Genomic DNA, 14,532 nt, shown 5'->3' on the forward strand with positions numbered 1-14,532 from the left:
TGATGAAGCAATCACATTTTCCTCCTTATCTTTGGTGCTTCTGACCATGGCAGCAGTGCTTGAGTAAAGTTGGCGTTTGACATGCTTTGAAGTGGAGGGAGGATTGTGTAAAGAAGGGTTGGGGTGATAGCCCCGCCTTCTGGAGGCAAGCAGCCTGCTCTGCTCTTCTCTCCTGGTCAGTGGAACCTCTAAGGAGTTAAAGAGGGACATATGGCATATTTTGGTCTTCGTGTTTAAAGTAAATTTAATTGATAAGAACAGTCTCAGCCTGCACGTGTGATTCACTTGGTGTGAGCTTGTACTGTGGGAGGCATGTCCAGAACTGTCGGCCAGGGCTGCAGTCCTGGGTGACATGGGGCTTTCTCTAGTGACACTGTAGGATTATATTTCCCCAACAAAAATAATTATCTTTTTCTTAAGGTGAATCAATTCCCATAAGACTCTTTCTAGCGGGATATGACCCAACTCCAACGATGAGAGATGTGAACAAGAAATTCTCAGTACGTTATTTTTTGAACCTAGTCCTCGTGGATGAGGAAGACAGACGGTACTTTAAGCAGCAGGTACGTTCGTTGCCAGCTGACGTCTTGTTCTTGGTCACTCTGGGGGTCGGGGGTCGTAGGCAGATGGGGTGAGGCGAGCAGAACCGCCTGTGGGGCCTGTGCATGCTGTGTTCACTTCATTCAGAGAAGTGCAGGTATCATCTGTCCATTCATCACAGCTACTGAAAACACTTTGATTCATACCCTTCCACCTAAGTCACTGGCTTGAAGTTGTTGAATGTGTGTAGCTTGTATTTAGCTGCAGTCAGTTCAAGTGATGGAAATGTGCATATGATGTATTCTTCAGCCAAGAGTCAGGCACGGTCTGATTCCTAGGCTTTAATTTGATTCTAAAAAGGTTAATGTCACAGGTGAATTGGTTTTCAGTCTGAACCCTAAATAGACTTTCTCTAGACTTTTAATAGTGAAAACTACCTGAAGTGAGGTAAGAGACTTGTGGCCTTTAATGAAGACAAGTGAACGATTATTTATTAATCATCTAATATGGGCTGGATTAACTGCAGAGGGGATTAGAGGAAGCACAGGTGTGGAAGCCTACAGTGAAATGGGAAAGGCAAGGCGGATGTGCGACCAAGTGAATTGGCTTCTGCTTGAGAACACCAGAGAAGTTGGGAGGCTTGGCCTGGATGACCAGTTACCAGGGGAATTAGAGGATTCGAGGCCATTGAGTCATGTGACAACGTCTCAGATGGGAAGCTTTGTTGGCTAGAGCCCCTCTTGGGGAATTGCCTTCAGAGCATGAATAGCCTCAACAGTAACATATTTTAATCTTTTGAAGGGTGGATTGGACTTAGACAAACAGCCAAGTCAATCAAGAAGCAGTTTTGCCAAGTGTGGAATGATCTGGCTGATCAAGATGGCAGAACCCAAAGGGTCAGAATTAGGAATGACTATAAAGTAGCAAGATGGGTTTCCAGGCTTTTAAGCTGAAATCAGTTGTAATAGAGCAGCAGCTCTAAAATGTTTGTGTAATGGCAGTATCATCGGAGTGAGTCCTTGTGCTGGCTTTGAAGACCAACATCTAGGGAGCTGTGACTTGTTTAACAAATGAGTCTTATTATCTGCATGGGTTCTAAATATAAACCAGTCATTTCTTTAAGGGTTCAGAGGAAAGAAAAATCACTGTAGTCCAGCATATAATCAGTGAGGTTTTACGGATGAGGTAGTACCTCATCCCTTGGAGGATCTGGCAGGATTTAGATGAGGGAAGAGGCTGAGAGGTAAGAAAGTACAGGTTATTTCAGGGGACAGTATGTAAATAAGATTGACTGAAGTATAGGGGAGTGGTAAGAGGTAATGCTGAAAAAACAGGTAGGAACTAAGGTTATGGAGTGCCATGACTGGCATGCTTTTTTAAAAAATGAATTCTTTTTGGTTTTATGTCACTTTCTTTTCTGGCTATCTCCTTCTTTTATCCAGTGAGCTTATCTCTTGTAATAAGGAATTTAAAAAAAAATTTACCAACATGTAATCTGAGTTGACAGTACATACAGTATTACCCAACCACAGTACCTTGATGGCTTCTGCAAAGAAGAGAGGGGGAGGTCCATTTTTTCAGCTCTTCTCTAGGACCAAGCTTCCTGCTAACAGGGGTGTTGTGCAAAGGAAGTTGTTGTGTCTTTATTCTGTAGGTATCATGGAGCCGTTGAAGGTTTCTGAGGAGTATATGAGAAAGGCACGTTTTAGGAAAACTAACATTGTATGCAGGGTAAGATCGAGGTAGGAGTTTGTTAGGGTGGTTGAATGACAAAGAGAAAGGAGAGTAGTGGTGTTTTTATGAGCTTTCCTTCCTGACGTTACTATGTTGGTATTTGAGAAAAGTCTAGTTTGTTTTAGACAGATTTAAGCTAATGGTAGGATTGGTATCGAAAATGACATCCCCTCTTGTCTTCTCTGGGAAATTGTCTCCTTGGTCAGCTCCCCTTCCCAACTCATCTTCAGCCTCTTCCCTCCCTCCTGGTTCTGCCCTCTTTTGACTTCTCTTGACCATCCCCTCTTCTCAGGCTGCCATCAGTTCTCTCTGCAGGTGACTGACTCAGATCTGTTTACCTGGCCCTAACCTTACTCCCAAACTGCCCTTGCGACATTTCAGAGTGAATGGCCTGGAGACGTCTCGTGCTTGATATGTGCAGAACAGAATTCATTCTTTCTTTCCCCAAACCCACTCTTCTTTCTGTCCCCCTTGATGTTGGCCTTGTCTTTTCACTCTTTCTCAGGTCATATATTCACTTAGTTGACAGATCGTTCCATTTTGACGTCCACAACATCTTTCACCCAAACTCTTCTCTTCCTATGACTACCCCCAGGCTGGCTTTCCCCTTTGGCGCCTCTTGCCTGGGCTGTTGGAGTATTTTCTTATTGGTCATCCTGCCTCAAGTCTCCCCCTCCTCTGGTCCTTCCTCCATACAGCTGCCAAAGAGATTTTCCTTAAGCACAGACCTGGCCACCTCATTCCCCTCCTCACTCAGCTCCAGTGTCTCCCTGCCCCCTCTAGGATCAATTATAAACCACTGTGATGCTTTGAAAGATGGCCCAGCCTACCTTTCCAGCCCAACCTACTTTCCCTCCAGACACGCCCGCTCCTGTCTCTGCCTTTGCATTTTCCATCCCCCCTTCCATCCCTTGCATGATCGTCCCTCCCTCCTAAACTGCCGTAGATTTACTCCTTGGTCTTTGGGCTCTTTATAGACTGTAGAGTGTAAGCTCCTGGACAGTAAGGCTGTTTCACTCTGGGTCTTTGTTTCCCTAGTACCTTGTACAGTGCCTGGCTCGTAGTAGGTGCTCCATAAATGCTTGTTGATTGAAGTAGAAAGTCCAGGATATACGCATAACACTCAAACACAATCACATCCACAAACGGTTCACATGTCAGTGTTCTGGCATTTGTTTTTACCAGGAGATCATCTTATGGAGAAAAGCTCCTGAGAAGCTGAGGAAGCCAAGGACGAACTTTCACCAGCGCTTTGAGCCTCCGGAGCCGCAGGCATCTGCTGAGCAGCCGGAAATGTGAAGGCAGAAGGAGAAAGGGGGTGGGGAAGGGGAGGCTCTCGGGCTCCAGTGGTCGAAGCCTTTGAAGGACAAGGCCTAAGGCCCCTCGCCTGGCCCCTCTCTCTGGCCACACTCACATATTTTGCGGCACTACTAACCAGTCTCAAAGATGTACATCCAGTTAAAAACAAAGTGCTTTCTCTGAAACACTGGAACTTTCTCAAGCTGCCGTCTCTCTCTTTTTTTTAACTTCATACTTTGATTTGATCATATGCACTCAGATATGCATAAGCTTAAACATTAAAAAATTCCATTTGTGTAGGCTGGCATTTTGTCATGTTGTTTTCTTTCTCTAGGATATAGATTATAAATCTTCCTGCCCCATCTCCACATCATTGGTTCCCTCTCATTCTCTGCAAAACATGAGACTTGTGTGTTCAGATGAGAGAGACTTTGAGTGGCCGTGAGGCTCTGTGGGCCGCCCAGCTTGGCAGCTGTCCTCTATTCAGTTTTGTGGGTATTTGAGGGATTCAGGCCTTTCCAGTTCTATGGCATTCTACCTTGAGAACTCCCTTACAACCTTTCACATTAAAGAACTCTGTAACAGGAGGGGGTGATTGCCATCTTATTCCCAGAATTTTTTTTTTTTTTTTTTGCCATTAGTCCGTTTAAGTCTTGCATTGGCACCACAGTAGTTTTTCTGCAGTGTGTTCTGTTTGTGTTTTAAAATTTCTAATTTTCATATAAGATTTTTCCCCCATAGATACTTTAAGGAATTTTATTTTTAAGTTTAAGGGAAAATTCGGCTATGTGTAGAGAAAACACTAATTCTTAAATTCACAAACTTCTTGATTGTTGGGGTGGGTGGACTTTGTATCATCTCCAGTCTGTATCTGGTTAAACATACTTATGTTAAGCTGCAGCTTTGGCCAGTCAAAACTCAGAATTTACAAGCTAACTAACCTCTCTCGGAAACACATACAATATCTTTGTCTTAATTTTGTTTAACATTGAATTGGTTCAGAGACTCTCTAAGGTTGTGCAGCTGTGAACTGGGTTTGGTTTTGGATGCATCCATGATGTATCCACATGGCAGAGGCTCCGGTCTTGTCTGAGCCACAGAAGCCACCTGCACTTAAGGTTCGTGAACCAACTGAGACTCTTGACAAACGTCAGTGCTGTAGCCTTGTCAGTGGACCGAACTCAGTCCCTGCTCCTGCTGTCTGAGAACTGCTTTCCTCTGGTGGCACTTTGGTCACCTCCTCGTCCTGCAGAAAATGCTCTCTGGGGTCGTATGCTCTGGGAACATCTCTCTTCAGTGTGGACGTCTGGGGGTGGAAACAGATGGATTTTTTTTCCTCATGTAAGTGCCTGTTCAGAAATTAAAAAAAAAAAATTTAAAATGCCAAATATTTTCACGGTCACTTGCATGTAGTAATCTAGAAACTGTTTCAAAAGATTTTGAAGACTGATTGTATTTAACCAGCCTCAAATTGTGCAACCATGTATAATAAAGAATTTGAAACTGATCCTGAGCTGCTATTTGAATGATTAAAAATAGCTGTATTCTCAAGAAGCCTGGTCTCCTTTCTTAGCTGTTGGGGGTATGGTCAGTCCTTTGTCTTAGACGGGAACTCTGAATGTTTGTCATGTTGTAAAGATGGGCTGACTTTACCACAGGTTAGGTTAGGAGGTTGTTCCTGGGACAAAGAGCAATTTTATTTGAATGCTGCTGTTAATCCAGCCGGTCCTTGGTAGTAGTGATGCCAGTGGGGCCCAGGCTGTGGTGAGGGGCCCAGACTTTCTGGCTCTGACCTACAGAGGCTGGCCCAGTTTGGAGAGGCATATCTACAAGGCTAATGCACAGATTGCGTGACTGGCCATAGCTACTCCTAAAGAAAGATCGAGAGAGTTTGTCATCTCTAGGAGTGCCCACCTTGACAAAATCAAGGGTTCTTGGGGTGATTTCAATTTCACTGTTAACTTGAACCCACACACTAAGGAGCTTGTTTAAAACTCATAGGATTGTACACGAGGCGCTTATTCACCTTTTGACAACCGATTTTAAGAATGAAAAAGATTTTTAATAAAAACTTTGATGATCTTTCTGGGCTAGAAGGACTGTTAGTGAAGCTGAACTCAGGCAGAGAAAGAAACACTGAGAGTGATGGCTGTTTCATGTTGGCTTGTAAAGGGAAGGGGGTCCGTACTGAAGTGTACTTTTTTATATTGACCTCCCTAACATTTATATGGAGCTTTGAGGCTTATGAGGCCTTTGCCTTGCAATGATCCTGTGTTTCTCTTACTGTTAACTCCCTTTTCATAATCATTGCCCCCCTCACCTGGAGGAGGTAGGTCCTGCAAATATTAGCATCCCCATCCCACAGGGGAAGGAGCTTGGACTTGTGCCTAAGGTCAGACTGCTGGTAAATAGCATCTAAGGCTTGAACTCGGGTCTCCTGACTGGTAGGGATAGTGAGCCACTGGTGGGCCTCTCCCCCACATCTGCAGCACACTGGATAAAAATCCAAATGGTTTTAGGGGTGATCTGATCTCGCAGTATGTTATGAACACCCACTCAACCTTTACGCGGTACGTGTGTAATGGTTATGTCGACAAATACACCCCAAGTGATCTTTGGACAGTCAGGCTAGCATGCCTTGGGGTCATCTTGAACACTTTCTGACCTCATAAATTGTCGGCAGAGTCTGGCAGTTCCTTTTGTCTCTTCCACCCATTCCCCTGCCCCTAGCCTTTCCCTCCTTGAAATCCATCCAGCATTCCACTGTCAGGTTAGGATTCCTTGAAAAGGAGGGAGCATAGTTTGGAATCAGAGGCCCTGGGTTCAAATTCTGCCGTGCTACTTGAGCATTATGATGGTCACATATACTCAAGATGAATGGGACCCGTGTGCCCAGAATTCCTTAAGATGGCTTCCCAGAGAGGCCTCTCAGAGCTCTCCACCCTGTTTTTCTCTCCTGCTTGTCACCTGATCTCCCCACTTCTGACTTTAGGTACTTCCTACCTGAAGCATGAGTGGCCCCCTGAGGTAGATGCTATTATTATCCCCGTTTTACAGATGAGAAAACAGGCAACTGGTTAAAGTGACTTGCCCAGGGTCACACAGGAATTGTCTGAGGTTGCATTTGAACTCGGGTCTTCCTGACTCCAGGCCTGATGCTCTGTCCACCGTATGGAACCAGGGAAGGTTTCTGAGAAAGGGAGTATCAGACAAATGCCTTGGCAGCTTTGAGAAGGTTGGATTGGAAATGAGAGGCGGGAACCAGATGAGATGTCCACGCAAGTGAAACAAGATGACTGAATTAAGCCCCCAGCCTGTGTGAATGGAAGCTTGGTGGTGTCAAGTTGGGAGGAGCTGATTTAGGGGGAAGGATAGTTTCACTTTGGGGCATGCCAAATTTAGACATGTAGGTGATGCCCAACACCTGGCACAGTGCCCTGTACACAGTAGGTGCTTAATGTTTAAGTGAATTTGGCAAGAAGTTGGACGGAGAAGGAGTGGAGTTCAAGAGAGGTCAGAGCTAAGCTGTATAATTTTGGGGAGCCATCCCCAAAATGATAAACCCATGGGTATGAGATTGGGAGCATATGGAATGTAAAGTACAGATTTGCAGGATACGTGTACTGGGGGTGCCTTTTTGGAGGGCAGGGCCTGTGGTTTCATCAGCTTTGTGCAGAAACTACCTCCACCAATGCAGATGCAGAAAGACAATTCACTTATGGTTTAAAGATGTAGAGCAGGAGTTTTTAATGGCGGGTCTATAAGCTTGGATAGGAAAAAAAAAAGCACATTTTCATTTTTACTTAACCTCTGAAATCTAGCATTTTCTTCGACTTAACCTGTGTGGTATATGCATGTTTGCATGTTGTTTCCCCATTAAAGCGTGAGCTCCATGAAAGCAGAGGCTGTGTCCTATCTTTCTTTCTTGGAGGCAGGAAGGACTGAGTTCAAATCCCACCTCAGATACTTATTAGCTCTGTGACTCCGGACAAGGGGTCTCTGTTTCTTTGTTTGTAAATGGGATAATAACAGTACCTAAGTCACAGGGATCGAATGAGATACTTGAAATGCGATTTGCAAACCTTAAAAGTGCTATACAAATGCCAGCTAGTATTTCTTTGTGTCTCCTGAGTTTAGCACCGTGCTCGGCCCATTGAAAGTGATTTTTTGAAAATATAAATGCCTCCTTTTTGTACTATTTTTTTTTTCTATCACTGTTTCTTTTTTCTGTGTGACAATGAATGTACTGAATTTCTCCTTTAGTGCCTCTCTTCTCAATCACTTTAAGTTTACAAAAGAAAACTCACAGGACTTTGACTAGTTCCAGGAACTCTTCTCTAAGCTAATAAGGCCCATAGCAAGAGCTTACCAAATGTTAATTAACTAAGTGACCGATAAAGAAGATACTGTTTTCTTTGGTGCAGTTTTAATAGCTGTCTATGCTGAAGTCCTTTGCAAACTTTTGAGCCTCCTTTTTTATTTTCCTAAAAATCTTACCTAAACTTTCTTACCTAAACTTTGGGTCACGTAGCTCAAGAGATTATCTATGTCATCTGTAGAACTGTGAGATACAAATGTCTATCACCTATTGATGGTGTGCGTTACCCTCCTGAGTGGACAAATAAACTGCAGTGAATACTGTGTCTGTATCTTCTCTTGGCTTATTTGTGCAGCAGGCAAGAAGGACCCTAAAAATTCTTCCACAACTCTAGCAACCTCAAAGGGACTGCTGGCTCAGGCTCTCTCAGATTTTCATCAAGAACTTCCAGTGTGTGCATAAAAAAGCAATTTTTTACCAATTGGGGACTTCTGGAGAGAAGGAATTGGAAGAGCCCATGTAGCTGACATCCAGCAAGCACCTTACGGTTCTGTATTGTCCGTTTGCCTTATCTCTAGTGCCTGAGAACATTTTGTGTTTCATTTGGAAGGTCTCTTCTATTTCTGGGTGAAAAGGTGAGTAAGACTAGGGTTTTTCCAAACCCAGTGCCTCTTCACCTTATTTTCCACAGGCAAATAAGCAAGAGGATTGTCTGTCTGATTGTCAGTCTGTCATTTGTGACTCAACAACCCGACCGGTCTAAATTTTGTTTAGTTTGTAAGCTAATGTAAAATTCAAGTAGTCAACAGGATTCTCATCACTGATGATATAAGGCTGACATAAATCTCAATTCCAACTTAATCAGCAATTTTAATTATGGAATACCCTGTGTTCCCTTGCCACATAATGATTCTGACATCCAAATACTGACATAATTCTGACAGAAGAGGAGTGGTCAGTCAGTGGTGGTAAGTGGAATAGTCAGTAATCATTATAGGATTTAAACTGTTCTGGAAGCAAGCCCAGTAGGGCTTTTGTTGGCAAATTGGAAAAAATATTATCTCAGAAGGGGCTTTTCTAAGTCTGTTCTGGTTGAGTTTTGACAATCTAAAGAGGCATCAAATGTTACCTTTTTATAAATTATTTTTAGCAGTTTAAAAATTTATTTATTTTCCCCCAATTACATGTAAAAAGAATTTCCAACATTCCTTTTTAAAATTTGTGAGCTTTATTTGGAGAAATGCTTGTTTCCTCCTCAGAAAGTAAGTCTTTATTTTTAATTACTCTATACTGGTCTCTCAATGCAACTAGTATAGAATGCAAAATTCGTAGATGATGTTTCCACATAAGATTCAAATGCATTCAACCGGCTTAATGTCATTTGACTAGCAAAAAAGCTTTGTTTTGGATCTATGTTTTCGATCAATGATGTTATTTTATTATTATTATTATTATATTATAATATATAATATAATAATATATATATTATTATTATAAAGTATTATGCTTTTAAGTCTCTGGATTGTAATTTTGGGAAACCATTGTATAAGAAATGCTGTTATCTTCCTAACTTTGACCCGTTACTTTCTGGGAGAATGTTGCAGAGTGCTCTTCTGATCAAAGCCTGTTTTTCATATTCAAATGAGTATGCTCTGATTTATCAAAGTTAACCTGTTACCTTGGGAAGTCTTGTTTCCTACAGACCTTGCCAGCCTCTGAATCTTCTACCCTGCTAAGATCAACTCTATGGGGGAAAATCGAGCTACTTGGAAAGAGAATGTAAACAGATCTTTCACAAATTCCACCCTGAGACTGGGGATAATTACAAAGCTACTAAACAGCTCTCCTAATAGACTCACATCCGAAGTGGGAGATGATTTGGTTTGCTTATAATGTAGAAGAGATTTATATGAATTGTCTGGGTTCTTATTATGAAAATTATGGAGCTAAACCTGGAGTAATGTGTACTGAAGTTACATATCAATGGACCAGTTTAAAAGATTCCCCCCCGCCCCCCCCATTTCAGAGCTTAATATGCAATAGTAGCCAGTTTTGTTTTTCTTCCTTTTCTGTATTCACTTAATGTATACAAATCCAGAATGTGAATATTCTTGATTTTTATATTAGGATGTTTAAACTAAAAAAGAAAATTAAAATGATGAATGTTTTTGAGAAGGCCTTGTATATACTTAATAAGGATTAAAGAAAAATATTTTTATTTATTGCAATTTCTTATTGCAAAATAAAAAATAATTATGTTCTGCTCTAAACTGTAAGCATGCAACTTGCTGAATGAGCCGGAATATTTTGGAACTGTAATTTGATTTATTCTGAGTTTTTAGTTCAGGTATAATTGATTGCTAAGCTGGTACTCCACCATTCAAGGGAAATACCAATTGCTGCTCAGAGATGGGAAAACACTACTAGTGGATATAAACAACCAGGAGGGTTGAGAAGACAGCTTTAGGAGTCATGGCAAGATCCTCTTCACTCAGTTTCCCCACTGTGCTAGTTCCTTTCTGAACAAGAAAGTTTCTCCCACCCAGTCGGTTCTGAGCCTGGCTATGATATTCTGTGAATAAAATGGAAATCTGTTACAAGGTTGGCTATTCCAAAAAGTTGTCTATGACTTTTACCTGAAATCAAACAGAGCTGAAGTCATTTTCTCCTCATATATTTTTACAGGTCAGTCTGTGACTTTAGGCATTTAGGCCTGGGTACCTCTCTTCCCACAATCACCTTACATTTACAAAAGGAAACTCACAGGACTTTGAAAAGTTCCAGGAACTCACTCACTTCTCTTTATCTTATTAAATAAGGCTTGTAGTAGGAGCTTTCCAAGGTTAATTAACTAAATGACTGATAAAAGAAGATACTGTTTTCTTTGACCTGGTGAAAACAGATATCTATGCTAAGGCTACTGTGACAGTCTTTTTTTTTTTTTTCCTTTTCCTAAAAATGTTCTTTTTTCCATCTGTGGGACTTAGCAGATCTTACCCAAATTCAGTCTTTTATAATAGCCAAGTCCCTCATCCTCCTTTTCTCTGACCATGGCAGGAGAACTTGAAAGGACTTATAAATGAATCTTACTGCTACAACGCGCAAGAATCTCTGGGCTCCTCCTGGGAAGAAAGTATGCAAGAGTCTATGGCCTTGATTTTGATTGTTCAGAATTTCTGACAGTTACTTGTTTCAATTTCCTAATCTAGGCCACGAGAGAAAATCAGTTCTTTGACTTGCAGTCTCCTTGCTTATTGGTTTAATTTGTTAATATATTAGCTCTATTCTGCATCTGCCGCTCTGCCAGGTTTCAACTCCAAGGCATGAGATACTCCTCCCAGGATAAGCTCATCACTTCTAAATCCACCACCCTGCTGTTAATTCAAGCCCTGATTGACACCACCTGCCTCCCTCAGCCTCTCCTCCCCTCTGACTGGAGGGCAGAGTACCAAACCCTTCCCAATGCCTTCCTTTATAGCAGAAACTGCATCTAATGCCCTACCTGGTTTTAGCTCCATGGAACAAGAAGCCCCTTGGTGTGTCCGCCTCTCCCTATTTCCTGGCTCCATTTGTGTGTTGTCTCCTCCCCACCCCATCAGACTGCAAGTTCCTCGAGGGCCCAGTGCTTAACACAGTGCCTGGCACATAGTAGGCACTTAATACATGATTACTGAATTGGAAGATTGTATCTATCTATACAATAGCACTTTTTTTTTGGTGATAGGATAAAATATATCCTCAAAAGGGGGGGGTGGATGTAAAGATGTAAAAGCTTTCATTTTAATGGGTTAGTAAACTTCAGTTTGAGAAATACAATTAGATTAGACTTTATATATATGATTGGTTACCAAATGTTTTCCATTGGGTCAAAGAATATACTTAAAGGAGTCTTGATAACTATATATTTATATAGTTATCTACATAAACTTATAAAGTCTGCTTTTGTGACAGTGAAAACAATAACAAAAGGTTAGAGATGATGATGATAGTAAATGATATATTTTAAATTTGACCTGCAGAGAATAGAAAACTTCACCGAAAAAAAAAATAGAGCAAAGAACTGAATCTTCTTCAGGTACATTTGAGTATCTACAGATGTTTAGCCATACAAATGCCTGCATACATGGGCTCTGGATGTGGTTTAAATTGTCTATAAGGTCTCAAGTTGGATTGAGGCTCTTAAGAGTATTTAACTCATGTATAAACTTTTAAATAATTTTTTTTTCTGTTTGAAGTCTCTCTCATAATATCAAGATTGAAGACTTAATGTAACAAAGTCAGGTCTTCAAGGATTTTTTTTTAAAAGATGCTTCCTCTAGCTTATGGATAGCATTATTTACAGGACAGGGTTCAAGCAAAAATAGAACAAATGGTATGTAAAAACTGAAACGCTTCAGATTTCCAGATATTATGGGTGGCTTAATTTGATGTTCTTCCTGTAGCCCTGATATTCATTAAAGCTAGCTCTATAAGCCTTCTATGTAATGGCTTTCACAAACACCATTTATTTCAAGGCTGATGTGATTAAAATTGTAAAACCCTATTAAATTATACTGTTATTAGCAGCAGGTTTAAGCAATGTTGTCTAGGAAACCTCCACAAGTGGCTTGGAACCTGTAAAGTCCTATCTACTGAAAAAAATACCCCTGCAGAAACAAGGTACTGTAAGATACAAGATGTCTGAGACAAACCTGGACAGTTTGCGCACAGTATACTAGGACAAACTCTTGACATGGAACTTCCAAGAACAAATGTTTCCAGAAGCAAACAACTTCATGCAGTAGACGGCTAAACCCAAGACAAGGAAACAAGGTACCTGCTGAAACTGACATTAAGATATATTCCTACTCCTTGTTTTTATCATTATTATATCATCAAAATAACACAATAATTATTCTATATAATACATAACTATATTATTAGTTATGTTCATATAGTTCTGTTTATTGTACATTGTTTATTACAGTGCCTTGACTCTTAAGTACCCAAATGTTATATTTAAAACAATTGGAAGTTTAAATTCAGGTCCTGTATGTTAGTTCCTTACGAAATTGTTAATTACATCTGAGTCTGTGACTGGGAGCATCTTAGCTCTCCACAAGATCCCACTCTTTAGTTCTGGGTTCCCCGCCTCTTGAAGGGGGATAATTTGGCCAGATAGTTACAAATGTTTAAATCAATAGCTCTATATGCTAATATATAGGGTGTGATTAAGTTTTGGAAATTATTGACTCTTTGATCTTGTTAAGAGGTTTGGTTCAGACTTTTAAATTCATTTCTTATACTCTCTTATCAAATTTACTATGGTCTGTACAAACAGATGGATGTGTTGCAATTCTGTGAATCTTTATATGGCCCAGGGATTTAAAAACTCGTTTACAAAATAAAATTCAGGAGGAACTCATCCACTTCTCTTTATCCTATCCAAGAAGGTAAAAAGTAGGAGCTTACCAAATGTTAATTGACTAATAAAGAAGATGATTTTCTCTAGTCTGGTGGTAAATCACTATGTGTACTAAAGGCCTTTGTAACAGTTTAAGACTCCTTTTCCTAAAAAACTGTACCTTTACTTACCCAAACTCTCTTGGGTCATGTAGCTCGGGCAGAGAGACTATGCCTGTGTTATCCATCACCTAGTGATGGAGTGTGTCACTCTCTTAAGTGGACAAATAAACTGAGGTGAAGTGTCTGTACCGGTGCTGCTTTAAGCTCTCCAACCACACCAGCGGACAGAGGGCTGGACCTGGAGTCAAGGAGACCCAAGTGAGTTCAAATCCAGCCTCAGACACGTCCTAGCTATGTGATGCTGGGCAAGTCACTTAACCCTGTTTGCCTCAGTTTCCTCATCTGTAAAACGAGCTGGAGAAGGGAATGGCCAGTTACACTGTAGTATCTTTGCCAACGAGATACCAAACGGGGACAGGAAGTGTTGGGCACGGCCGAACAACTACAAATACAGCTCTGTTAAGTTTGCTAAGTACTCTCCATTAGGGGCCTGGGAGGTAGGTGAAGGCTCCACCCCCATTGCACAGAAGAGGAAACTGAGATGCAAGAGGCGGTTAATAAATGCTTAATGACTTTTTAAAACCTTTCTTAGCCAGTCCGTCACCTGGCTGGGGAAGGAGCGCTTGCTCAGATTCAGTAGATGCCCCCCCCCCCAGCCATCCTCTGAACCCCCGCTCTTCCTGACTCCCAGGCCAGCCGCCTGCTGCCTCTTACCCAACCCCAATATGGGAAAACTCGAACTTGGGAGTCCTGGGTTCAAATCCCGACTCTGTCCCTCACTCCCGCAGTAAACTCGGAGAAGCTGGCCCGCCCTCATTTACCTCCGGGGGCTTCCAAGGCCCACAGCCCCCGCCGCAGCTGGGGGGGAGGGGTGCCGCGCCGCCCCAGCCCCAGATGCCCGGGAGCAGGCAAGGAGGTCACGAGGGAAGGGAAAAAATTCAAGGTCACAGTGAAGGGCAAACACGGGTCGCCCTCCCTCTCGGCTCAGAGGCCGGACCGAGGTCTCGCTCAGGCTCCGCGCGGACAGTGTGTCCTTGCTCCCCACGTGTGCCGCAGCACGTGTGTCCACCCGAGCCACGTGACGCCGCCCCCTCCAATCCCCGGCGCGCTGTAGTCGGAAGTCCCAAGGACGCTCA

The 14,532-nt window shown here is 42.1% G+C and overlaps 1 protein-coding gene and 1 long non-coding RNA gene across 3 annotated transcripts in view; one reads left to right on the forward strand and one right to left on the reverse strand.

Annotated features, from left to right (window-relative positions):
- Positions 1-5,124, forward strand: part of VPS26A (VPS26, retromer complex component A) — a 20,789-nt gene extending 15,665 nt beyond the window's left edge. Inside the window, exons 8-9 of the mRNA XM_036734692.1 lie at positions 421-563; positions 3,460-5,124. Coding sequence (XP_036590587.1) covers positions 421-563; positions 3,460-3,573 — 257 coding nt within the window. The 3' untranslated portion in view covers positions 3,574-5,124. The remainder of the gene's footprint in view (positions 1-420; positions 564-3,459) is intronic.
- LOC118828225 lies at positions 558-14,409 on the reverse strand. 2 transcript variants are annotated; one of them, XR_005008942.1, is made up of 4 exons: positions 14,218-14,409; positions 3,316-4,922; positions 2,076-2,218; positions 558-892 (listed from the first exon to the last, which is right to left on the reverse strand). It is a non-coding gene; the product is annotated as an uncharacterized LOC118828225 (long non-coding RNA). The 2 variants fall into 2 exon arrangements; XR_005008941.1 differs by having other exon boundaries at positions 558-2,218.
- Between the last annotated feature and the right edge of the window lie 123 nt (positions 14,410-14,532).

This window comes from Trichosurus vulpecula, chromosome 8 (assembly GCF_011100635.1).
Source record: "Trichosurus vulpecula isolate mTriVul1 chromosome 8, mTriVul1.pri, whole genome shotgun sequence".
In the NCBI taxonomy this organism is placed as follows: domain Eukaryota; kingdom Metazoa; phylum Chordata; class Mammalia; order Diprotodontia; family Phalangeridae; genus Trichosurus; species Trichosurus vulpecula.